The sequence below is a fragment of the Poecilia reticulata genome, linkage group LG14, assembly GCF_000633615.1.
Source record: "Poecilia reticulata strain Guanapo linkage group LG14, Guppy_female_1.0+MT, whole genome shotgun sequence".
Classification (NCBI taxonomy): domain Eukaryota; kingdom Metazoa; phylum Chordata; class Actinopteri; order Cyprinodontiformes; family Poeciliidae; genus Poecilia; species Poecilia reticulata.
Genome location: NC_024344.1, coordinates 5,080,351 through 5,104,160, shown reverse-complemented (window position 1 = coordinate 5,104,160; position 23,810 = coordinate 5,080,351). Strand labels below are relative to the sequence as shown.

General features: G+C 37.0%; 1 protein-coding gene across 7 annotated transcripts in view; it reads right to left on the bottom strand.

The window, feature by feature from the left end:
• fryb (furry homolog b (Drosophila)) overlaps nt 1–23,810 on the bottom strand; it is a 59,078-nt gene that overhangs the window by 31,255 nt on the left and 4,013 nt on the right. For 2 of the 7 annotated variants that reach the window (XM_008427333.2, XM_008427337.2), the window contains exons 1-10: nt 17,340–17,708; nt 6,184–6,377; nt 5,279–5,332; nt 4,994–5,133; nt 4,259–4,349; nt 3,010–3,089; nt 2,832–2,912; nt 1,124–1,292; nt 718–810; nt 418–516 (exon numbers count right to left, since the gene is read on the bottom strand). In XM_008427333.2, coding sequence (XP_008425555.1) covers nt 418–516; nt 718–810; nt 1,124–1,292; nt 2,832–2,912; nt 3,010–3,089; nt 4,259–4,349; nt 4,994–5,133; nt 5,279–5,332; nt 6,184–6,377; nt 17,340–17,586 — 1,248 coding nt within the window. In that variant the 5' untranslated portion in view covers nt 17,587–17,708. Of the gene's footprint in view, nt 1–417; nt 517–717; nt 811–1,123; nt 1,293–2,831; nt 2,913–3,009; nt 3,090–4,258; nt 4,350–4,993; nt 5,134–5,278; nt 5,333–6,183; nt 6,378–8,168; nt 9,015–12,076; nt 12,370–17,339; nt 17,710–23,810 lie in introns of those variants that run through there. The other 5 variants (XM_008427336.2, XM_008427340.2, XM_008427344.2 and 2 more) reach the window with 5 other exon arrangements.

Below are 23,810 nucleotides of genomic sequence, written 5' to 3'. Positions count from 1 at the left end.
TTTTATTTTACTACAAACTACATATGACGAAGACAGCAAATAGGATGTTATTTAACATCCTTAAAGTAAAATCAGAATTAGCTAAAACTAGCAGCAGATAAGTTAAATTTCTGACCAGTGTATGTCGACTGAAATGGTTTATTGTTTTCTTTATGTTTTTGGAAATGTGCTGCTACATCTATTGTGCTGCTTCCAACAGCTAGCTACGTGATGTGGTTTAATGATTCCAAACCGGCTTTAAAAGTTAGCTTTCCCTGCATCACTCTGCCCTTCTTTAATCTCTCAACCCACTCCTCATTGAGCGATGAAAGTCCACATGTTGGAGAGCTACCATAAGTGCTCTAAGTAACTGTTGGTAATAGAGAAGAGATGAAATGAGATGAGCAGTATTGAAACAGAATACGGTCAGAAACCTACCAGAGAGTGCTTCTTCCTAGAGGAGAGGTCCAGAGTGGTATCGTATAAACTCTCTACAAAATTTCGTAAGCAGGGAACATTCACCTCATTCTTCACAGTCTGGGAGAAAAACAATGATGCAGAGTTTTCTTTAGAAAAAAAGACAACAACTTTTCCTCATACCTATAACTTCATTACCACAGAATCCTATTTTCTTTGATATTAACACAAAAGATGCAAAACTGCAAGATTTAGTAAGAAAAGCTCTTTAGCAGAATGTGACATTATGTGTAGCTGAACTGCTAAGCAGAATGCACTTACAGCAGCAACAGGTACAAGTATTTCCACAAAGAGTCCAGCTAATGAGTGCTTGATGTCTTTATCCTTCACTTCCAGGAAATACTGTGCACACTCCTGCCGACATCCCGAGGCAAGAAACAGCATCAGTGATCGAAACACATGTTCATGCAAGGTCATCAATTCAAATCTCAGCTCCATTATGATTGGAGAAAACATACAACTCAATTGCCATAAAAGACAAACCAAACCAGACACCTAAGTGCTGATTACTGCGGTCAGCTGGAAGCTTAACACAGCTTCCAGATGCCAGCAGATGCTAAGTAAGATTACATCTGTCAGTAAACACACAGATTGTTATTGTTGCTTTTCTGATTTTTATTGTATGTAAATAACAACAAAGTTAGCAAATGGTTTTTGTGAAACCTACCTGCATGAACTGAAAAGAGGCCTCAAAGTCCTCCACTGGGTACATTTTGATGCGGAAAAATTTGAGTCCCATGATGAGGCTGATTGTGGACTGAAGGACATACGTGCTTTGCTCCTTTTGTCTCAGCTCTTTGAGCTCAGAGATGAACTTCTTCCTCACTGCTGGGAACCTGGCAGAGGGAATAGTGACCAGATGTGAATAACTGCTGTAGCCTCTGGTGTTTTAGCAAACTGTGCTATTTCTACATTTCCCCCAAGTGAGGTTACAGTTCCTGGAATTATTACTGAAAACAAGCAAAACCTCTTTACATATTAATATTTCTGTGCACACGACACACACTTACAAGTTATTTTTTTATGCTCGGTCGGAGCTCAGTGTGTGTGTTTGTGTATTTACACATGATCCTGACGCATTTAACCAACAGCACTCTGCTGGCCTAAATTTAGAAAGGAATCTGGAGGGGTGATGTAGAGGGAAAAGAACATGTGCTTTCCTCACATACTCTGAGATGTTTCAACACTGTTGGGAAGAACCTACACATAGGCATCGGCTGCTTTCTAGTATCAAAGGTTTTAAATAGCCACAGGTCCGACAATATAAAAGTTTAACGTCAAGGGTGATTTGTTAAGAAAGCCCAAAAATGATGCAGTCACCAGTGTTTTTCTTTTTCTGCATGAAGCAAAGCGTAATGAACATGCAGTTGGTAAGCCCTCGTCCACCCTCGATGCTGTGCTTTCTTATAAACTGACTGAAAGAGGACTACTACAGTTTTTCTTTGCTTACAAGACAGACAAATGTAGATAAGTATATTTTTGACAGAGAAAATTTGATAGTTAATTGACAGGAAATGAACTATCAAATGAGAGAAGGGGAAGACATGCGGCCAGGATTTGAACCTGCGATGGCCGCGTCGAGGACTAAGGCCTCCATATGTGGGTTGTGCTTAACCCCTGCGCTACCACAGCACACTTATATATTTATTTTATTATCAGTGAGAATATTGTTCCAAGTTAAAAATCCAACAACAATACTATACCTGCCTGCTGATCATGACTATAAAACATTTACTTATGGATCTGTTCACCCAACTTTCAATTGAAATGAGATTTCAACTTTGGACGCTTATTAAAGTATAACATTATCACTCAAACAGAAGAGATTCTTTGTTTGCTCAACTAGATTTCTGAGTGTTGACTTAAACTGATGATAGTGCTAAAGAGTGTGTGCTTTGTGTCTGGTGGCAGTCATTGAGCTGCTTTGTCAACCCACACTAAATGATAATAACCTCAGGCAAAATGGACTCTCTCATTACAGACGTTACAGAGTTAGAGGGTCATCATCTAGAGTGTCGTTATTATCCATGTGTGTATAAACACACACACACACACCCCCACACGCACGCACACACACACATACGCACGCATGCACGCACGCACGCACACACACACACACGCACACACGCACACACGCGCACACACAAACACACACGCACACACGCACACACACACGCACGCAAACAGAACACAGTAAATGGCTGTCAATTTTAGCGCTTGTGCTAAAGTGTGTAAGACAGCATTTGTCACTACTGAAAATGGGGTTAGCTTGAGGTCATGTTGCTACTGTAATTACAAAGTCCACACTGACACATAAGGCAATGGCTTAACATGACGGATTATTGGACTATAATCAAAAAAGTGAAATCCGGTACCTTGACTGAGCAACAACTCCCACTACTTCTGCATAAAGGTCAGCCACTATGTGCATGTTGCCAGTGTTGGGCCCAAGATACCTAAAAAGCAACCACAATTGGGATTATTAGTGCAAATCATGTTTGATGACAACACAGATGCAGTAAAAGCCAAGGTTTTCGTATTAAGTCTACTCACCCTTCTTTGTATTTGAAGTGCTTGAAAGCCAAATTGACGACTTCTTGGATAAGTCCATCCAAAAGAGGATGGAGAGGGATCTGAATAAACATACATGTATTATTGAATTTCAAATCAAGATGCTAAGATGCTGGAAAACAAAATATTTAGAAAAACAATATATTAACACAATAAGAAAAATGTAAAATTAAAAAAAGTAAATTCAGTAAAAACATTTTATTTTATTTATTTAACGCTTATTTCACCAGGTTAGATTCTCATTTTCAACAACAATCCATTTTATTATGTTGCATTAAAATCACAAGATAAAGACAAAATATATCAGATTAAAATGTGATGCAAACAAGTAACATTATTCAATAAATAATGCTTGCCAAATGCTAGTTTAAGCAAATTAATCTTTAGTCCAAATAACATAAGAGTCATTGGTTTTCTAAGGTTAGGAAAAGTGACCAATTGTTCATTAGATGTAACATGCATATTTTAATATGATTGGAATGTTTGAAACACAAAGAAATAGTTGTGAAACAACTTCGACACTCTGTTAGATTTTCAGTTCTTTAACAGGAAAATTGACATAATTACACCAAAAGATAACCTTGTTTAAAAATTTACTTTGTTTACTCTCTTCTGAACTGTAAAGACCTAGACTTTCACTACTAGCTACTGTACGTCCCATTGTGATATTTTAGGAATCTAGACACTTCCTTTATCATCTTACAGCCTGTTAAGAATTGTTTTGAATGTCGTCCACATATAGTCTATTTTCATTTATTAAAAGTTGATTTCAAATTATTTGGAGATCCTTTACTAGGATTATGAATTACTACGATCTTTTCGCTTTTTCTGCCGTTTTGTAATGTTAACTCCCAGTTTAAGAAGCACTCAGAATTATATGTTTCAGGTTTAAACAGGACAAACTTGCTTCAAAATGCTGACTAAGGACGTTCTCATCATGTGCACTTAATGTGCACAAGCAGTTGGTTTTCCCATCACCAACTACTTATTTAAACAACATTTTAAAGTTATATCTTCAGGTTTATTATTTAATATTATTTTGGGGATTTCTTGGAATTGTCAAAAGTCATATCCATGTGTCAAAAATGCTGGAAAAAAAATCAAAATTTTCCCCATGAGAAAACAGCATAGAATCTGTTTTAGATTCTATGCTGCATTATAAACGACATCAGAGTTAGGAAGACATCCAGTAAGGTCTCAGTAGTTAGTTAAACTCTAAAATGAGCCTCACCTGTTTTAAGACTTCAATGAGCACTAGAGAAAAGATGAAGTCTATTGCCAGGTCCCTCCGCTCCAGTAAGTAGTCCTTCTGTTGTTCATCACTAAGGGACACACAGTCAGAGAAACAATGATTAGTTGTCACATCTGTTTTTTTTTACAGTATGATTCCTGCAAGAGGGTCCATTTAAATGCTTCTGCTGTTTCTATTCTTACACCTCTATTAACATAAAAGCACTTATGATGTTTCCATTTGGTTGTTCACACTACATTCTAGAAGAACTAATTAATAGCAGCAGCCTTCTGGTTTGTAGTTTAATGTGAAGTTAACATTCTCCTTATTTCAGATTCCGGAAGGAGGAAGAAGTCTCAAAATTAAAACATTTTTGTCATTAAACTGAGGTCAAAAAGGGTATATAAATCTTGACATGTTATACAGGAAATCCACTTTGCCTTATAGTGAAAATTAGACCAAACAAAAAGTAACTGATGTGATGCAGGTACATCTAAATGAATTATGTTATGGGAAATCCTATCTGTGTAATGTGACAATAAGTCTATTTGTACATTGTTTTCAAACAATAGGGAACATTGTCGCCTAATGTTCTAAAAGTAATGCCCATACACAGAAAAAGCATTTAGAAATACTTTTGCTAAAAATATTACCCATACACTTCCCAGTTTTGGTGAATGATCGAAGCAAGTAGAAACATTAAACTGACAGCTTTTGATGTTTTTACTTTCTCACTTTTTGGACTTTGTGTTGGCTCTGGGTCTGTATTCGTGGGACTCATCTTCAAGGCCGTTCTGCCTCTTGTACCAATCAAACAAAGTCTTCAGGATGGAGGGGAGGCAGTACTCCGCCAGAGAGCTCATGGTGCTGATCAGCTGCACAGAAGGAGGTCAGAAAAGCAGGTGGAATATAGACTCACTCTTTTTGTGAATTGATATATTACAATAAATGACTAAAGTATCAACATATATGGCAGCACATAAGGGAAGGACTGTTGAAATCTATATGAGGAAGACGCACCTGGTCAAACTGTGGGTCTTCTCCTCTCTGCAGGGATTTGTTAAGTGGCTTCTCCTAGAAATAAGTAGGAACCAAGGAAACGGTAATGAGCAAAGAGTCGAGGACAAATTACTTAATTTGTTTTTACATGGAATTGCAAATGTAAAGCTAAGTTATGGAAAAAAAATAACACAACTTTGAAATTATTAGGCAAAGTCTGGATAATTGTCTGTTGAGTGTCTAAAACAGCTTTTCAGCTTTGACTACTATGGTAGCACAAAATTAATAATTAGTGACCCCTCTCTTTAAGTTGCAGATGGAATTAACTCTTTGGTTTACGTCTGTCAGTATAAATGAACATTTAACGCAAGAGTCAATAAATACGTCATTAAGACGAAAAAAATATATATATGTCGCACCTGACTATAAATCACAAAACTCTGGGAAATATAGCCAGAAAATAGGATACATTAAAGACATGTTTTCATTGTATCACTCTTCCAGATCACTTGGGTCTTCTGCTTCAAAACTACTTTTACGGTATGTAAATGTATAAAGAGGAAGTTTCTGTGGTATTTGCATCGTATACAAATTAGCTCACCTATATTCCTAAATAAATGTTTACATGATTGATTAAATTCTTCCCCCCTTTTTATATTCAGTCCATCCTGGAATATTTCATCAGAAAGACTGAAAATTCTGTTCAACTTCCCCAAGTTAGATTGTGTTTTATAAGAGTCAGGATGCTAAAGATTTTAGGATGCAGGTCATGAAAAATATTAGTCAACAAAGATCTTCCTAAAAGTTGATTTAGATAATACAGTCAAATGGCCCAAATGCATATTTATTGATTCTGTAACCTGAGCGAAAAGGGAGAAAAAGTAGAAGCAAACCTGTATGGGAAAAATCAATCTAAACTCACTCACCAGCGGCTCCGCCATGATGATGCGAATCTTGCGTTCGGAGAGCAAGGTGAAGTTTGCAAACAAGCTTTTAAGGACAAACTCGCCCGGCTTGCTCTCAGGGTCTACGTTAACGGGCGCCATGACGACTGGACCCTTCCTCTCTCCCAACGGTCCACTGGCTGGCGGGATTGGTGGCTTCAGTCCCACTGGAGAAGCTGAGGAAACAAATAAAATAATTATAACATATTTTTACCATATACTTACTTCCAACTGGGCTATATTTTGTTGCCTTGCAAAAGTAAAAACAGCTGTTCTTTAAAGGGCTCGAAGGTATTTTGTAAAATATTGGTGAACAAAGAACAGAATGAAGACCAAGGAAGACAGGAAAACAGTTTTGAAGAAGTACAAAGCAGCATGAGGTTCTAACACAATTCCTCACATTTTGAACATCTCATCACTGTTCATGATCAAATAATAGGAAGGACATGGAAAAACTGCCAACCCAGCAGGACATGGCTGTCTAACGAAACTGACAGGCTGAGCAAGGAAACATTAATCAAGGTACAAAGAACTGACAAGTGGATGAGCTGCAGCGATCCGTGGTTGAGGTTGCACAATGTCTTCTGTTGGCATGATAATTATTTGTTGTCTACTCCACAAATCTAATATTTATAGAAGCTAAGAAATCAATATCATGAAAAACCTGTGAGAGGCTGAGAAAATTTTCAGACTTGTTTGGAGTCTGAAAATTTAGAGTTTAGAGTTGTTCTTCCAACAGAACAAAACCTCTAAACATGAACTCAAAGTTACAACAGAATTGCCCAATCAAAGAATCCAATTTTGTGCGGCAAAGCTTGAAATTTGATGTTCAAAAATGTAATTAATCAAATCTGACTAAGCGTAAGTTGTTTTTGTAAGAAAATTGGAAACACAAATGCATGTTAGGCCTTCAGGTTATTTGAAAATCACCCAAAAGTACTATTGTTTTAAATATTGACAATATCAGTAACATCAGATCATAATTTTCCTCACTGTTAGGTACCTCAATCGGTGTCAGGTGTGAGCATCAACTTTTGTGAGACTCCATCCAATAGGCTGAACATATATATAAGACAACACGTGGTCACGGGTACTGCAAAGGTGATAAATATGCAATTTATTATTTTAGCGAATAATAAATTGCGTAAAATTTATTATTACAAATAAAAATGTTCAGATTTTTAAAATGTGTATCCTTTATTGTCCAATTCAGAATAATGTCACATATTGTCGGTCGCTTACATAAAATGTGTTTAAAATACTATGAATTTTGTGATCAGAATAAGACAAGAGTAGGAATACAAGCTGGTTTGGACTGTCTCAATATAAGATGTTGAATATATTTTTTGCTGGTCTTTAAAACACTGGCCTCAAATGTTTGAGCTTAATCTGTCATTTGATCAAACTTTTCCTACTATGTGAAAATCTGCTCTATCTAAGAATACATTTTGTCGTCCAAGTTTAACAGTGAAACACGTTAGCGTGGACAGATGGAGAAAAAAAAGACACACATCACTTTAAGCTGAAGTTCATTCCCACTCATGATTACATCACTGTTAAGCCTGGACACCATTAGCTTTTAAGAGAAGAGAAAATAAACGGACAGAAAAAAGTCAGAACTATTAGAGAAAAATGTACGAAAAAGAGGTATGTTCTGAGATTACATTGAAAAGAGTATCAACATTCCTTACACCATGAAGAGGATTTATGCTCATGTTGAGCTCCTGATGATTTATCATATGTCAAGAAGGCCTGGGCCGCCACTACACATACAATATCAGATAACAACAATGTCAGGTCTTAATTGACCTTCCATGACCATGTGACCTGACTCAGTGGAGAGGTGAAAACTAACTCCCTGAGCGCACAGCCACCTTGTCCTCATACAACCATCCGTTTGGATGAAACCTGAGCACTCACAGGATGCACACACGTGTACATATGAATGCACGACCATGCAAGCTTACCAAGGCCTTTGATGAAGCTGATGACACTAGCTCTACTCCATTTGGTTGGGACTTCCATGTTGTAAATGACAAAAGGCACAGGTACAGAGTAGGAAAAGGGACAAAGTTGTAAGATGGAGGAGCAACTGGACTTTACTGAAAGTAAAAGTCAGCTTCCATAATTTTATAAATGTAATTTCTTGCAAGACGGTATTTATCTTTACTACCCAAATAATCTACCACACTTGAAATCACAGACATCATGTTAATGTCTGTTTTTAATTATTGGTCGGTTTAACCAAAGCTGAAAATGTGGAGCTCCATCTTTGACCAAATTGAGCAAAAAGATGTCACAAAAACTGGATTGATAGGTCTATCCCGAATTTACTCCAAATGATATTCCAGACTGGAAAAAGCCATAGCCAGATTGACACTTCCCACGTGAATGTTGCTTGACGCCTCAGATCTCAAAGAGTCCCAGTCTCAGAAGAGACGATGGCATCAAGGTATCCTTTTAAAACATAAAATAAAAAAATAAAAAAATTGCAAGTGCAAATTAATTTTGTTGACAGGTGTCTCTACAAACAGGGATTGAGAATATTTCCAAATGCTTGGTAAGATCAGAGGCTGTCCAGGGCCTCTTGCCTGTCAGTTATATGAGTCCACAGTCAAATTGTCAGTTCCTACTTTAGCTTCTGTTCGGCCTCCAACCTGCCACCTCGTCTCTGAACAGTAGCTCCTGTGACTTTTGAATCCTTGAATCCTATTGGAATGAAGAAGCGAAATGAAGCAATTCTCTAAAAGTGGCTGTCTTCAAGTTGTCTGGAGCAGTTAAGCAGAATCTTATCCTTGTGAAGGTCCGACCAGAAGAGTTGGGTTGGAATTTCAACACTGTTCAGAGAGAGAGCCAAGAGGAGGAGGGAGGCACTATATATAGACGGTTGGYGGTCACTCTCTTACATACCCACCACTCCCACTGACCCCTACTCATACACAAGTGCACACTCACAAAAACACACATAAAGAAATAAACACAGATGTGGAAATTGGCGGAAGTCAAACAACTTAACATGGCTTAACTTCAAAGTAAATTGCACTTATCTCATTTAGCAAAAAACAGGTCGACTCCAAGCAAATTAATCCATTAGGGCTTCCAAATTATATAACTGTAAGGTGTCTGCCAATGTGAACTTAACTGTGTGTACTGTACAGGAGTGTGTCAGAAAAAGCAAGGGGAGAGAAGATTAGAAAAGAACATAAACATGTCTCTAACAGACAGACAAGCACAGGGATTTGCATGATTCAGCATTTCAAGAGATGATTCAACACAAAAACAGCAGCAGTATTTACAGCACCGTTTAAGAGTGCATATTAAATATCACAAATAAAGTTTACGCAACTGGTTCCAATCATGCTTTAATTCAGCAAAAATGCTTAAATATTTGTCATTCCATATGCTGCCATTTATCATATTTATTTTTTAAATCTTGCCTTTATCACTGTTACTGTCACCTACCACTAAAACAGCAACTTTACTGTACTTCGTTCAGCCTTCTTATCTGTTAAGTCTCACTTTCACTCTCTGTCTCCCAGCCTGAATGAAACCCCAGAAATGTTTAAAAATATAGTAAAAAGTTGTTTCTATAAAAATATCTTCTTACATGATTAAAATTCCTTTGACTTAACCATAAATGCCTCTCTTACCTGGAAACATGGTTACAGGGCTAATTTTGAGTTCCCTTCCCTCAGCAACATCCAGAATAAAGATTGTTTTTTGCTTCCACAACCTTGTGGAAATATTTTATCTAAATGATAAAATAGTTAGTTTGTTTCTGACTGGATGACTGCTTGGTGAGACCCTAAAAGTACATGTATAAAAACAACAAAGAAAATACAATTTAATCAGTTTACTAATTTTGTGAAGACTAATGCACAGTGTACCTGGATGATGCCTCACTTGCTATATCCATGGATAAGATGTTAATCTGGGTGTTTAAAAGGCTCCCAAAATGTTTCTTGATCTACGAAAATGATTGATCCTGTGCATGTTTTTGCAAATTTCTGTCAGTTTCTAGGTAACAGCTAGAGATGAGTCATGTCTAACAGCAGAGAGAATAACAACAAGCACAATTTAACTGCCCTTGACAAGACCCAACAGAGCCTAACCTGGCTGCTGCTGGAGAAGAAAGCTGACAAACAGTGATTGCAGGCAACAAAGTCTGGCAATCTTGCAAGTTGTGTTGTGTTACTGAATGATGAATTAAATAATAGACAGTCAGCAATGTACTTGAAATACATTTGGAAAGCAGAACTCCTACATGAAATGTACATTTGTCCTGGTAAGGAACAATTACTTACATTGGTGAAATGAAAGACTGGAAGCTAATAAAAGCTAGCTTGTTAAATCTGAAATTTTTCAGTTACGTAGTCTATCTGATGTTTTGGGATGAGCCCAGTGGCATGAGATCTGACAAGTTCAACTTGATGAAGTCAGCTATTTGTCTTCGATTTTGGCTGATAATATTCAATACTTCCAGCATTTTCAGCCTTCAAGGTGTTTTTATTATTATTCTGTTGACTTTCGAGTTTGGTCCAAAAGCTAAAACTACTTATAACTTTAATGTACAAATATATCTCACGCCAAACAGAATGATTTCTTTTAAAATATTCTGTCTGCATCTCTTACTTCAGCATGGACCTTAAAATACATTTAAAAGAAACATCAGCAATAAATTAAAATGTTCAAACAACTTCCCCATCATCAGTGCAAATAGGTTCAAAGATTTGACTTTTTTCCTACATTTATAATATATCTTAACTAAGAGCTCTCACTACTATTAATCTATTGAAGCATCTGCTACAAGGATGTATATTAATGCCATTTTGTTTAGTTTAGTAGGAATCTGAAGGGACATTTGTTGTAATACAAAAATGAACAAGATCTTTTAAGTCCTTCCTTTTCTGTTACAGAGTACAACTTTTATCTTTTATGTGAGAGAAAAACAAATTAAAATAGATTAAATATTCAAAACCCAGAAAAACAAAACAAAGATTGCTATTGCTGATCACATCATCTGAAAATTTACTTATGAGCCAGACCGCTAAGCTAACTTGCTACTGGTTATCCAGCTAAACTTAGCCAAACACTCATAAAATCTATTTACTTCTGGAAGTGTCCCTATAAAAACTGTATCAGCAAATAGAAAGAAAACAGAAACAAAAACTTGCATCAGTCTAGTATCAATATCCAAAATTCAATCCAGCACAAACCGCTTGGTTAATCTCTGCATCCTCAACATCAACAGCATAACAACTAATGACACAAACTGTGTGACAATGAAGCCCATTGGGGCAATAAGACAGGGATGCTGTCGTGATTGTTCAGATTCACAAACCCACCAGTGCCAGGCTGAGGAACACCGTGTCCAACAGAAACTGATAGAGGATGCTGCTGGGTGTTCACTTCTGACTGCCTCAAAGTGAGAGCAGTTCTGTTTAGTAAACAAGAACAAGAAAACTGAGAGAGACTCGGGATTCTCTTAGAATGCCAATAGCATAAAAACTTCAGTGGACACAGACAAGTATTTTAGGATCCAAATCTGCTATGCTGTGATTATAACAAAGCCAGGAAGCTCCTTGCTGTTGGCTAAGCATAAGATGTGACATTTCTGTTGAAAACTACTGAGGAATAACATGTACCCTACACTTGTACCATTATCATTTTTGCAAAGCATTTGTCAGAATGTTGTTCTATTACATAACATCACCAAATATTGACAAGGGTAGATCAGCTGCCAGCTTTTCTGTGACTCACAAAAACAAAGCAGAGTCTGTAAACTGCAGGACCCACTGACAGCTTATAAGTCTATGTGTCAGGCATTTGTCCGGCAAAACGGCAACAGCAACTGTCATCTGTTTGCTGTACTCACTGCCTCCTAAAGACTTGAGCAGAGACTTGAGGCTGATGTCAAAGAACCCCGAATCTTGCTGGCTGGTCGCCATGGCTGCAGAGGCTAGGTCGCCACGGTGACAGACAGCAGTGGGGGAACAGGACGGCAGGATGAGGCGCTGAGACAGAAGCGAGTGAGAGGAGGAGTTGACGGAGCAAAGAGGCAAGGAGAGAGAGGGAGGACGATGCAGGTGGGCAGTGAGCGATGCGGATGTTGCTGCTGTCTGTTGCTTTAAGTGCGCGTACGCACGAGCAATGAAAGTGAATGTCAGCCCTGCCTGAGCTCTGTGTTGCTATATTGTTAGCTTACACCCCCCATCCCCTCTCTGTTTTGCTCTCTCAGGACAGTGATACACAGATGTTAGCAGACGCAAGCGGCCAATCCTCTTAGAGGGAGGAGAGTGCGAGGGTAAGAAGGACGTAGTGAGAGGACAGCAGAGAGCACAAATCACCGAATTGGAGGAAACATTAAAAAAAATACAAGCAGGGAAAATGGGAATGAGAAAACTACTGAGTAATACACAATGCATAAAGAGAGGAAAATGGGATGAAGATGATTCAGTATATATACATATGTACCATAAGTGTGCTATGAGCATTATAAGCCAATGAGAACGAAGTGAAACAGTGACAGGCAGATCAAATCAGCCTATAGCCAATAACAGCAGCTTTTTGTCATCACTGCCTCATATAGACATCACATACAAGCTGTAAGTGGATGTTCTGTTATTTTATATATTGAATTTCTCCAGTAGGATACAAAATATTTTAATATTATGTTTCTATATTGGATAAAAAATGTTAAGGTTCAGTTGGGTCTTGACAAGTCCTTGCTTCTTCAAGAAAAAAAAAAGTAAAGCCCATGTAAAAAAGACATGATTTAACTATAGCACTAAAATGAAACATAAAAAAATTACTTAAAACTTAAAAGGATCAAGTAGGAGTATTTATGCGTGGACGGGTTCACAGGGGGTGCTTAGTGGTTTAAAAAGCCATTGCTTTTTAAAAAGAAAAAAATAAGCCAGTGACAGAATTGTAACTAAATGAAATCTATGACTGAGTATGGAAAATCTGGCTCTTAAAGATAAAAATCTGGGGAGCAATTTCTAATCTCTAAAACATTTATAGGAGATAAATGAGCATCATGTTTTTGCCTTTATGTTATAAATGATCATCAATTATTTACACTAGTAGCAAAGGCAACATTGTTCCAAGTGCGTAAGAGTCGGATGACTTGATAAGTAAGGGTTTTACTCATATTTTAAAGCAAAAATGATTACAGAGTACAGACATTTGAAGTGACTTTACCTTCTTAACAAAGTGATTACCACTGATAACCACAGGTAAAAAAAGGTTGGAAGCTCAAAAGGTTAATATCAAGCAACATTGCTGTGCTCCATCTAGCCTTCCTGTTTTCACAAGTTTTGCTTTTTCTTGAAGTCTGAATAAACTGCAAATGTGTATCAACATGCTTTTGTAGAAAACAGCTTCCTTTAAATTAGCATATTACATCTCTGTACTTACCTTGACTACATTTTAAACTACTCATAGAAACTAAAAACTAGCAACTTTAAGTCTCCTAGTTAGGGGGCGTTCACTGAATGAAAACAGACAACATTTTTGTCTAGTCACCAGTCAAGGCCAATTAAGCAAAAAATAGTCACAGACATTCTAAGGCCATAACTAAAACGATTATATGACTTTTTTTCCCCATTACTTGTACTATTTAAAGGCAGAAAATGTCATTTGCCAGTCTCCATTATTCTCTATTAATACAGTTGAAGCATAACTGATCAGTTAGACAGAAAATAGACTAAATGTTTCTCCTTTTGCTTTCTTACATTCAATACTCACAGTCAAACTATAAAGTAAAGGTAAGATGATCAAGCTAGATGTGCATAAGTGGTGCATAACTAGGGTCCTCACGTCATCCTGAGCTGCAGAAGTGCCAAAGGACATGTTAAAGGGAGAAAGGACAATGAGTATGCGAGTACGGGACAAGGGGACACATATAATATGGAGCATCTTGAAAGCTGCTGCCCACAGGAGGGCTACGGAGCACAGAATGGCCTGATTCACATTAAGAGACAATTAGAGCCTGATCTCAGAGGAGTAGAGATACAGCAGGGAACCTCCGCAAACTGAATCTGGTCTGGAAATTATGTTTACTTTGCTACAGTCATGGAGAAAATACTATCAGCAAATCCCATTGTGATACCATTGCAATGATATTGTTATTGTTACATCAGACATACTCGGAGATTGTTATAATCTACTGAAGTTCACTCTCTCATCTTTGTCCATACATTCATTTTTTTAAGCCAAACAATTTAAATCTTTTAAGGGTTGGGAGTGTTTACCTTTCCCAGCACTCAATGGGTAAGAAGCAGGTACAGAGTAAACATGTCTTTAGTCAACCACAAGGTAAACAAGGAGACACATAAAACAAACAACTATGATCTCACACACTAACCCTGAATGTTTAAAGAGATTTAGAGTGATTTATTAACCTGGCATGCATGTTTTCAGAGTAGACATGTGAATCAAAATGCCTCAGACAACAGCGCTAACCACAGAGTTTCTATAAAGAATTGCATTTTGTGCGTGTGTTTCTCACACTCAAGATGATAATGTGCTGTTAATTGTTGGGATTTATGGAAAATGCTTTTTTTAATTATTTTTTTTTATTTTTTTACTTTAAAAGTAACATACTGACAAATACAAATATTTTTGCAAGAAGAAAAAAACTCCCTGCACTGCAACGTTTCCTCATACTAAAAAAAGAGACATTTTCAAATTAAGATGCAAATCTTTTGCTGTACTAGATGGGGCAAGTGTTTTCACACACAGGGAAAAGTGTAAATGAGAAATACTCATTGGAGTTCACCCAAGGCAACACGAGATAGGAAAATCTATTCAAATTAATAAAAAACTGTGAGAATAGAAGAAAATCTGTTTATAGCTAGTAACAGCTAAACCCACAATTTGGGATAGAAAAGAAAATCATAAACAAAAAAAAAATGCACTCACCCTTGCAAAGCTCATTGGATTCTTCACATTCTGAGCAGAGGCCTGGGCATGCCAGCTGCTGGAATGTGATTCCTCCAAACACACAAGCAAACACACATGTGGACATATGATCATATATGCAGGGACAAATTAACAAACGTGAATTGTAGTGCATATTCACTCAACTTCAAATTAAAGATGGACTAAATGTTCATTTAAAAAAATTGGAAAGAATCATTATGGTCATCTGATTTATTCCTAATTAATCAGTCTTTGAATGTATTGGTTTCATTCCGAAGTTTAAAAACAGAAAAAAAAGTTTTTTTTTTTATTATTATTATTTTATATTTCTTGTAAAAATGATTAATTTAAAAGCAATTTACTCACCTGCTAAGTGCAACTGAGTTACATTTGTTGTAAAGAGCTCTGTTCAGTGAGTAAATGATTCCTGCCTTTATTAGTTTACATTCACTATCTATACTATACATCCACCATAAGGGAGGATGGTGAGTCCTTCTTGGTCAAACCACTAACTTGTGGCACATCTTCAGGGCTGCAAATAAATGAATTAGTTACTCTGAGAGTCTATCAAGTTCCTATCAGTCTGCACTGTAAATAAAAAATGTTGTTGAAGTGATATTTACCTAAAAACACAATTAAAACCTAATTGTGTTTTAATTAAGTTAAAACACAACTAGCTTGTGTTTTAACTTACAATGTCACAGGGTAAGAAGAAAGTAAAAACATTGTTATGCTGGAAACAGTTGCTTGCGAGGTCTTAATCTTTTGACCAAACCAATGAAATTGATTAAACGCAACAATACTCATTTCTTGTTGACATGTTATCTGTCAGTATTTCTTTGAATGATTGTCAGGAATATTTACTCAAACATCACAACAGCGTGGGAGTAAAATGGTACACACACCCCAAGAGAGAGTGTTTGAGGTTTACAGTTCACACAGTAGTGTCCCACTGACACAGCTGGGTTGATCCAATAGGTCACTGTTCTGAAGAATGTCTGAGTGAGAGAAGTTTTCATGCCAGGCATATTTGCCTCTTTCACATCAAAGCCTCGGGGGTCCATACTACCACAGCAGAGAAGGGCCACAATATTCAATTTCATGGCATTTCTTGTTTTGAGAATTTGACCATTTTAACCTTCCTGCTCAATTATTTCTAAGACGCTGTTAATTCCTTTCTGAAAGAAGTGTTTGTCCAGGTGGTACTCTGCTGCACAGGCACTACTTCAGCCCAAAATTTCCCTTCCACTTTTAACTGCACACATTTTCACTCTTCTTTTGAAGCTTGGTTAATTCCCACTAAGGGAACAAAATTACTTTGACCCTTTTTCTCCACTTACACAAATATTCTAAATTATCTTCACTTTACATCTACACTACTCTTTTTGATTAATGATGGTTTTTAATTTTACAGGTTTACTAAAGAAAAAGCACTTGGCTTTACACTTGGTTATTCCTCATTTTACCTATTTCTTTCTGTGAATGGATGGAATTGCAGCAAAGTTAACTCATAAGGTTTTAAAAAAGAAAAATGGGTTCTCTCTCTTTTTCCTGGTAATAAATTGATGCTGCTGTGGCTTTTTGTTGATGCTAAAATGTTACAAGTTCGGGCATTGATATACAATCCTTTCCAAAAGCAAAATGTGTGCCACAAGTGTAACGAATGACAATGTATGCGGCATATGTGAGTAAATCAATGAAGTCCTGCACTCAAAACAAGCATTTCAATTCTACTCAGTATTATCTATTTTTTAATATTTGCTGGACCTTGTAAAAACAAACTTTGAAGCTGTTTAGGGGTTCTTGGACATGACACTACAAGCTGGTTTAGGCCGCCAAACAACACTGCTTCTACCTCTGATTATTGGCGAAGTAATAATAGTCTGTCTTCTCAAAACAAAAATGGTCTCAAAGAGCATACAAAAGTCACAACAAAGACTTGCTAACCCTTAGGTCTTAAGGCAGACATGTAGAGACAGAGAGGGTCTGAAGGTAGCAATAGATCACCGACTTTTTCACATTTTTTCTGGGAAAAACGTGCATATTCACATTCCACTTGGTGAGCTCAGGATCACTATTTTAGGTGTGGACCAATTTTTTTTTTTGTTTTCTCCCTCAAAAAATCTTCCAGAAAAAAAGATTCCAAATTCAAACATAAGGGTTGTTACCAGGGTGAACTAAAACAGAACCCATCACAGCATGCGTTCACCTACCTGCAAAGATCCTTGTCCTCTTTCTGGATCTAGGTTGGATCTTTGAAAATCTCCCTTTGAAGTCGCTGCGGTCAAATGTGTCCGGTGACAAAGAGGCAATGCGATCCAGGACAATCCCATCATGGCTTTGGTTCTGGATGGGAAGTACTGGGTCTGAACCTTCCTTCGGCAATTGACCATTACTGGGATTGGAAGAACCGCTTTGATCCTTAAGGCTGTTAGTGCATCTCTCATCCTCTACAGACATGTCTGTATCGTCAGCAACACAAGGTGCTGGAGATCAATCTGCTCCCAGAAGTCAATATTCAAAATGAAGCCCTTTTCAGAGCTGGCAAATAGATACTACATGGTTCAACATTAAGTTCCAACAGAAAAATCTAAATAAAACAAACAAACAACAACAAAAAAAAACTCCAGAAATGTGTCAGAAAATCAAGAATTTCTAAAACCTTTCTTCACTCTCTTCGTTTCTTCTTTGTCCACATTTTGATATCCAGTTTCCTCTTATGGTATCTTCCCTTTACGATGAGTTCATTCAGTCCAGCAACGGTAAGCTCACAGTCTTGTTGCAGTTCAAGACTGCAACAAGAAGATTCTGATTCTTCTCTCTAGAGTCGCTTTTCTACGTTCTTCTTTCAGACTCCAAACGCTCTTTCATTGTCTTGCTTTTTTTGAAAAGCAATTTTTATTTTTCCAAGTTGTTTCACTGTCTTCAAAAACCCAGCTTTTGCTCTCTCTAGTTCTTTAGTTTCTTCTTGCTTTCTTTCTCAGTCTTTTCATTCTCTGAGGCACAGCTGTGTTTCTTTGCTCTCAGGTGGTGAGCATGGGAGGGATCCAGTTCCAAGCGAGCAACTTGATTGGGTGGCTTAGAAAGTTTGGGTGGTTCTTCTAGAGTTTTTTTCCCCCCTCTTCCATTTCATAGCTACCGCCTTCCACTCACTTTTTGTTTTTTTCTGGCCAGAAAAAAAAAATGTTTTTGCCGTGGTTTCTTTCTCACACACCTGTCCGTTGACTGCTTTCATTCTGTTTTTCTCCTACGGGAGTAAAGCATGACAGATAAGCATACATCTGCTTGACTCACACAGCCATACCATGGCATGTGGGTGGGTGTAAACGCTAGAGTCCCTGTGCCTCACTGGTTGAGGCTGTTCAACCAGTTGCATTAAACTCAACATGCTAATGGTGTAGGATTACTGAGACACACCTATTCACAGAGGTAAAAACCAAGTCATTACAAACAGGAAGGATTCACACTCAAAATATTTACATGGCAGTTTGATAAACAGTCTTGAATCATGTATATATTCAAAAACAATAAAAGTGAGACAGTGTTGTCTGTACTACTCTGCTGTACAGCAGGACAAATGTGAACAGAAGTTGGTTTTCAAAACCTGCCAACTGCCTACAGAAAACACAAAATTGTTACAACATGAAAGTACTTATTTAAAAGATGATGGTAAAACCTCTTAGATAAACATTGGAAAGTGGGCATAAATTAAGTCAGACCCACAGAATGCAAACTGCCCTTCTATTGCTCATCTTCCTAACTTTGCACAGGAAGTGTAACATACTGCTTTGCTCTGCCAGGGTAATTGCAAGTGGTCATGTAATCCTATAATCAGGCAATAAGTCACAATAGTCGACCTCAAGATTCTTCAAAGCTAATTCTGCTAAACAACCCCTAAATGGGCAGAAAAGTGAAGAGTGGTTGTTTAAGATACAGCTCTACTAAACAAATGTTGTTTTCCTCCTTAGGTTCTCTTCAAAGCACATTAGTGCATACAGTATCTCACTTCTGTTTTCTCTGGAGGGTTGGGTAGTTAGTGTCTCACAGGAGGCATCTACCCTCAGTTAACTTCCTGCTGTTTACCCCACTATTGTCATGGCATCAATTCACTGAGTGCCTCACCCAAGAGCTAATTTGTGGGTGTGACAACAACAAGTCTTAACGTTTTCCATGTTCTTAAAGGTCAAAGTGTAGAAAGGCACCAAGTTAGATGAAGACAGTAAGATTTTGTTGTAAACTGGAACAACTCAAGGCTACTGGTGCAGAATACAGATAAAGCCATTATACACTTTGTTAAAGGGAAGATTTAATGTAAAATAAACAGTTTCAAGCTTTATTTCATGTTATAACGTTATAATATTATATCAAAAATGTACCTGGAGAGTTGTTTTGATTCTTTCATGCATGTTTGACAAATCCTTGCATCTCCTATGGCAGCCATGTGGAAGTTCGGCCTATTTACACAAAGCTTTTCCTTGGAGCTGCCGTCTCCTCTGAGCTATTGCCCCACAGAGCACCCCTCCTCCACACCTTCCCCACGCAATTCCACTAGATTAGCAGCAGCAATTAGAAAACACCTGATGAAACTGTCTACTGACCAATCATACAAACTACTTCTCAGTCCAGTGCTCCTAAGAATGGTTGTAAACAGCTATTGGAGGAGCATTGATGTGATGACTTTGTGAAAGCAGAGTGTCGGAAACAGCAGTGGCTTCTTAAAAGGCGATTTTATATATTTTCCAGGCTCACATTTCCATTTCAGCGCATAATTAGGTAACTATGCGACCTTCAGTTGTTATAAAAAATGCTACATGACTTAAAACAAATTTGTCTTTGCAATTTAACGCCTTGAAAAGGGTGGCGTTTTGTGAGAGCAAACGTTTAGGCACCGATGAGTGGTTGCCACAGAAGATTCAAGGATTCTTCAACATGCATAAAAGAATTAAAACAACACTCCAGGTGTGTGTTTGGTGAGGGAATACCATTATAATGGGATATAAAGCTAAAAGAAGTCAATTTTACAAAATACCCACACTTTAAAATGTTGCCAAAATTAAAGTGAATGTAGGTAAACAATAGGCTGGAGGATTTAATTGGTTAATTGGTTTGTTTTTGCAGTACACTTTAGCCAACAGTTTGTACAAAACATCATGCTTTCTGACAGGGCCTTGTTCCATGACAACTGACGTGTGAAAGCAGACACAACTCACGTTCCCTGACAAGCGTCTCAGGTTTTCTGCCTAATATTTGCTGGGCCTGATCGCCCGCTTGTGTTAAGACTCACAGGTCAAAGACTGACAATCTACTTCTTCAAATGCACAATCAAACCTGCCTTTTACTCTCTTGAAGCCCATTAACACTTTGTGATGCAAAGATGTTTCCTAGTTTAATTATCTTTAAAAATGAGGCAATTGTTGATAAACTGATTATATCAATAAACATTATGAAATACACATCTTGTCAGTTCCTGTTATTTAAAGCTTTTTGTAATTCAAATACACATCATATATACTGTCATCCATTATTAAGATAACTGTGACATAAGTGCTGCCCTTTACCCACTGTAAATACACTTTGGTTTACCAAGACCAAGTAACACAACCAAAAAGGCAAACAATAAACCACAGAGTAACAGCTTGTTTTTAGCCTGAGTCTGTGGACAAACAACAATACTTTCTTAACAATAGTTGACCTCAACCAGCAACACCCTACTTTGTTTAGTAATGTAATGTTTTCTTAATTTAATCAGTCATTATGTCCCTATGTCTGGTGGTCTCTTCCTGTTTCGTTCGTTTTTCAATATCGCACATAAATCATTGTCTCCCTGATGGAGGAGCAGCGGAACCTAAGCTAAAAGAAGAGAGACAAGTAGTCTCTATAGTCTGAAATATAAAACTACTTCCTCTCCCACATAGACATAGTCTCAGCCAAATAAAACCACAAGGAATGTGCCATGATTACTTGCTGCTTCTTCATTGCTTCATTTCCTCATTTTTACTTGCTTTTCAAATTACTCAAGTTTGTCATCTAAAATGAATTTTAGAAAAATAACTGTGCTTCTTCTATTACCTTCAAAGCAAACGATGATTCCCAAATTGAATTACCTCTTGCCATAATCATCTTTCTAATTACTATTTAAATTGCAACCACTTAGAGCCCCTCTTCAGGGGAAAAAATTTTCTTCCACCTGCTGCTCAAACACGCTGTCATAGTAACTGTTGTGTAGACCGTCCTGGACTCTCAGCCACCCGGTCTAACAGGAGAGCTATGGGGATAAACACGTTTACTTTAGGCTTATGCAGTGAGGCAAGACTCCAGCTCATGGTACTACTAAGTTGAAAAAATAAAACCAGTGATAGTCTTGCTTCACCCCAAGAGTCAGGCATTTTTTAAGAACCAGTTCAGGTTTGTAACAGTTTTTTTCACAAGATTATGCCTGACATTTATTATGAGATTACGCAATGATTCTGGAATTAATTTCAACAGACGGCATCACAAAGGTAGACTGGTTGTATTTAGAGGTGTGCATAAGGAAAGGTATCAGCAAATTGTACACACAGTTTATTTTGAGATACTATATGATAAAAATACAGTGTCTTGCAAAAGTACTAACACCCTTTTCCACATTTCAAAACTTCATAATCCTGACCAGGGTTATTTTTTTAAATTACAGATAAAACCGAAAAGAATAGAATAGTCATTTGTAATCAACCCACTTTATCTTAACTCCCTTAAATTAAAATAGAGTGCAATCAATTACAGCATAGAAACTTCATGTGAGTAAATCAATCTCTGTATATTTACTGCTTGTCTGTAAAACCCACAGGTTTGTTCGGCAACATAAGTAAATAAAAAAAAACACATAATGAAGACCAATAAAAACAGTTGGAATAAAGTTGTGGACAAATTCTAAGCAGAATTAGATTATTAAACAACACCCCAAGCTTTAAGCATCTTATTGAGAACGGTTCAATCCACCTTCTGATAATGGAAAGAGGATAACACAACCATAAACCTTGGTAATCATAAAGAACTGACAAAGAGGAAATCTGTTAACATAACTATTAGTTGCGGAATCCACAAATATGTAATGTTGTAATTAAAGAAATCAATCCCCATAAAACTTAATTGAAATGCTTTGAGTGATTATAGATTATGTATCATTACTGATATTTTATAAAAGGCAGACGGGTAACTGTAGTTTGTTATTTCTGGATGTTTTTACTGGCACTGTGCTATTGTCAATATTTGAGCACGAGACTAGGACTTTCAGTTTTCTTGGACTTGTTTTTTAATTGGAATTTTTAGGGCAACACCCCTCAAAACTGTTTTCTAGTCACAGTGTTCATATATGTTCAGGAAGTGGGAACTATCACTATCTTTGTTGCTATCACTATAATTGGTTTTAATGGCAGTTGTTTGGTTTTATCCTTTGTCCCTTTCTCTTCATATTCTGATTTAACCAACACACTGACTCTACAATAGTGCCCCCTTGAGCTCACTGCAAGGATCAAAATTGCTGTCAATGATATTCTAGACTTTCAGTTTTGTTTTTGGATGTGATTTGTACACACCTTTCATTTTAGTAGGTCACAAATTATAATTTTGTCCACCAAGTACAGTACACCTTAGATAAATAGATAATTCTTGTGCTTTACATGTAGGATATTTCCAAGTCATTTATGTAAAACATTGCTATTTTTTCTTATAAGAGCAATGTTTTAAGTGCTGTGGCTTGCACCAGTCGAACAAAGAAAAACAGCTGTAAAACATGAAACAGCTACATGTCCAACATCTGTTTACCCTGGAGTGATTCTAAATTTTTTACAATGTCAATTTATATTTAAATCTGCTCTTTTCCCTGCAGTAATTCGTATTATCAATATAAAACTTGACATATATTGAGTATGTAAATTTTTTTGTAATCTGAAAAGCATGCTTTTTATTTGAGCAATTCACTTGTAGAAATTCTAAGTTTTATTGTTTTAAAAACAGAATGTTTTCTCAAGTATGCAATCTTAATTAATTATTATGTATCCTACAGATATAATAAAAAAAAAAACCAAGTAAAATACAGCTCAGTCACTGCTAAAGACTCAGCAATATTTCTGCCTGTAATTTAAGAGAAAATGTCTGCTTACACTATATAGACAAACTATTTTAAATTCAGTAATAGCACAATATTATATGGACTTTAGTTTATGCTCCAACAAACCAGTTAGTAAGTCTGATGCACATATAAACACATTACAGTATGTCTATCAGCCTTTTTATAAAGAGATTTGTTATGCAACAATATCTCTGGAGTCGCTAATGAGCTGACTAATGCACCATCAAACAACCTCAGAGCAAATTCAAACTTTACAGGAACAAAAACAACATTCGTCAAACAGAGCTATGCGAAACCTACAAGCAAATGCATGAAACACTTAAGTGAAAATAAATTAATTTCTCTCTAAAATCGATACAATCAAGCTAAAACACAGCCAGAACAGGTCTTACATATTATTGAGAGAAAAAGACTATGCTGCTACCCTCTGCTAAGTATAGCAACACCCAAGGGAAAGTCAAACAGGGACGATGATGGTAAGGAGTGTGTGTGTGTGTGTGTGTGTGTGTGTGTGTGTGTGTGTGTGTGTGTGTGTGTGTGTGTGTGTGTGTGTGTGTGTGTGTGTGTGTGTGTG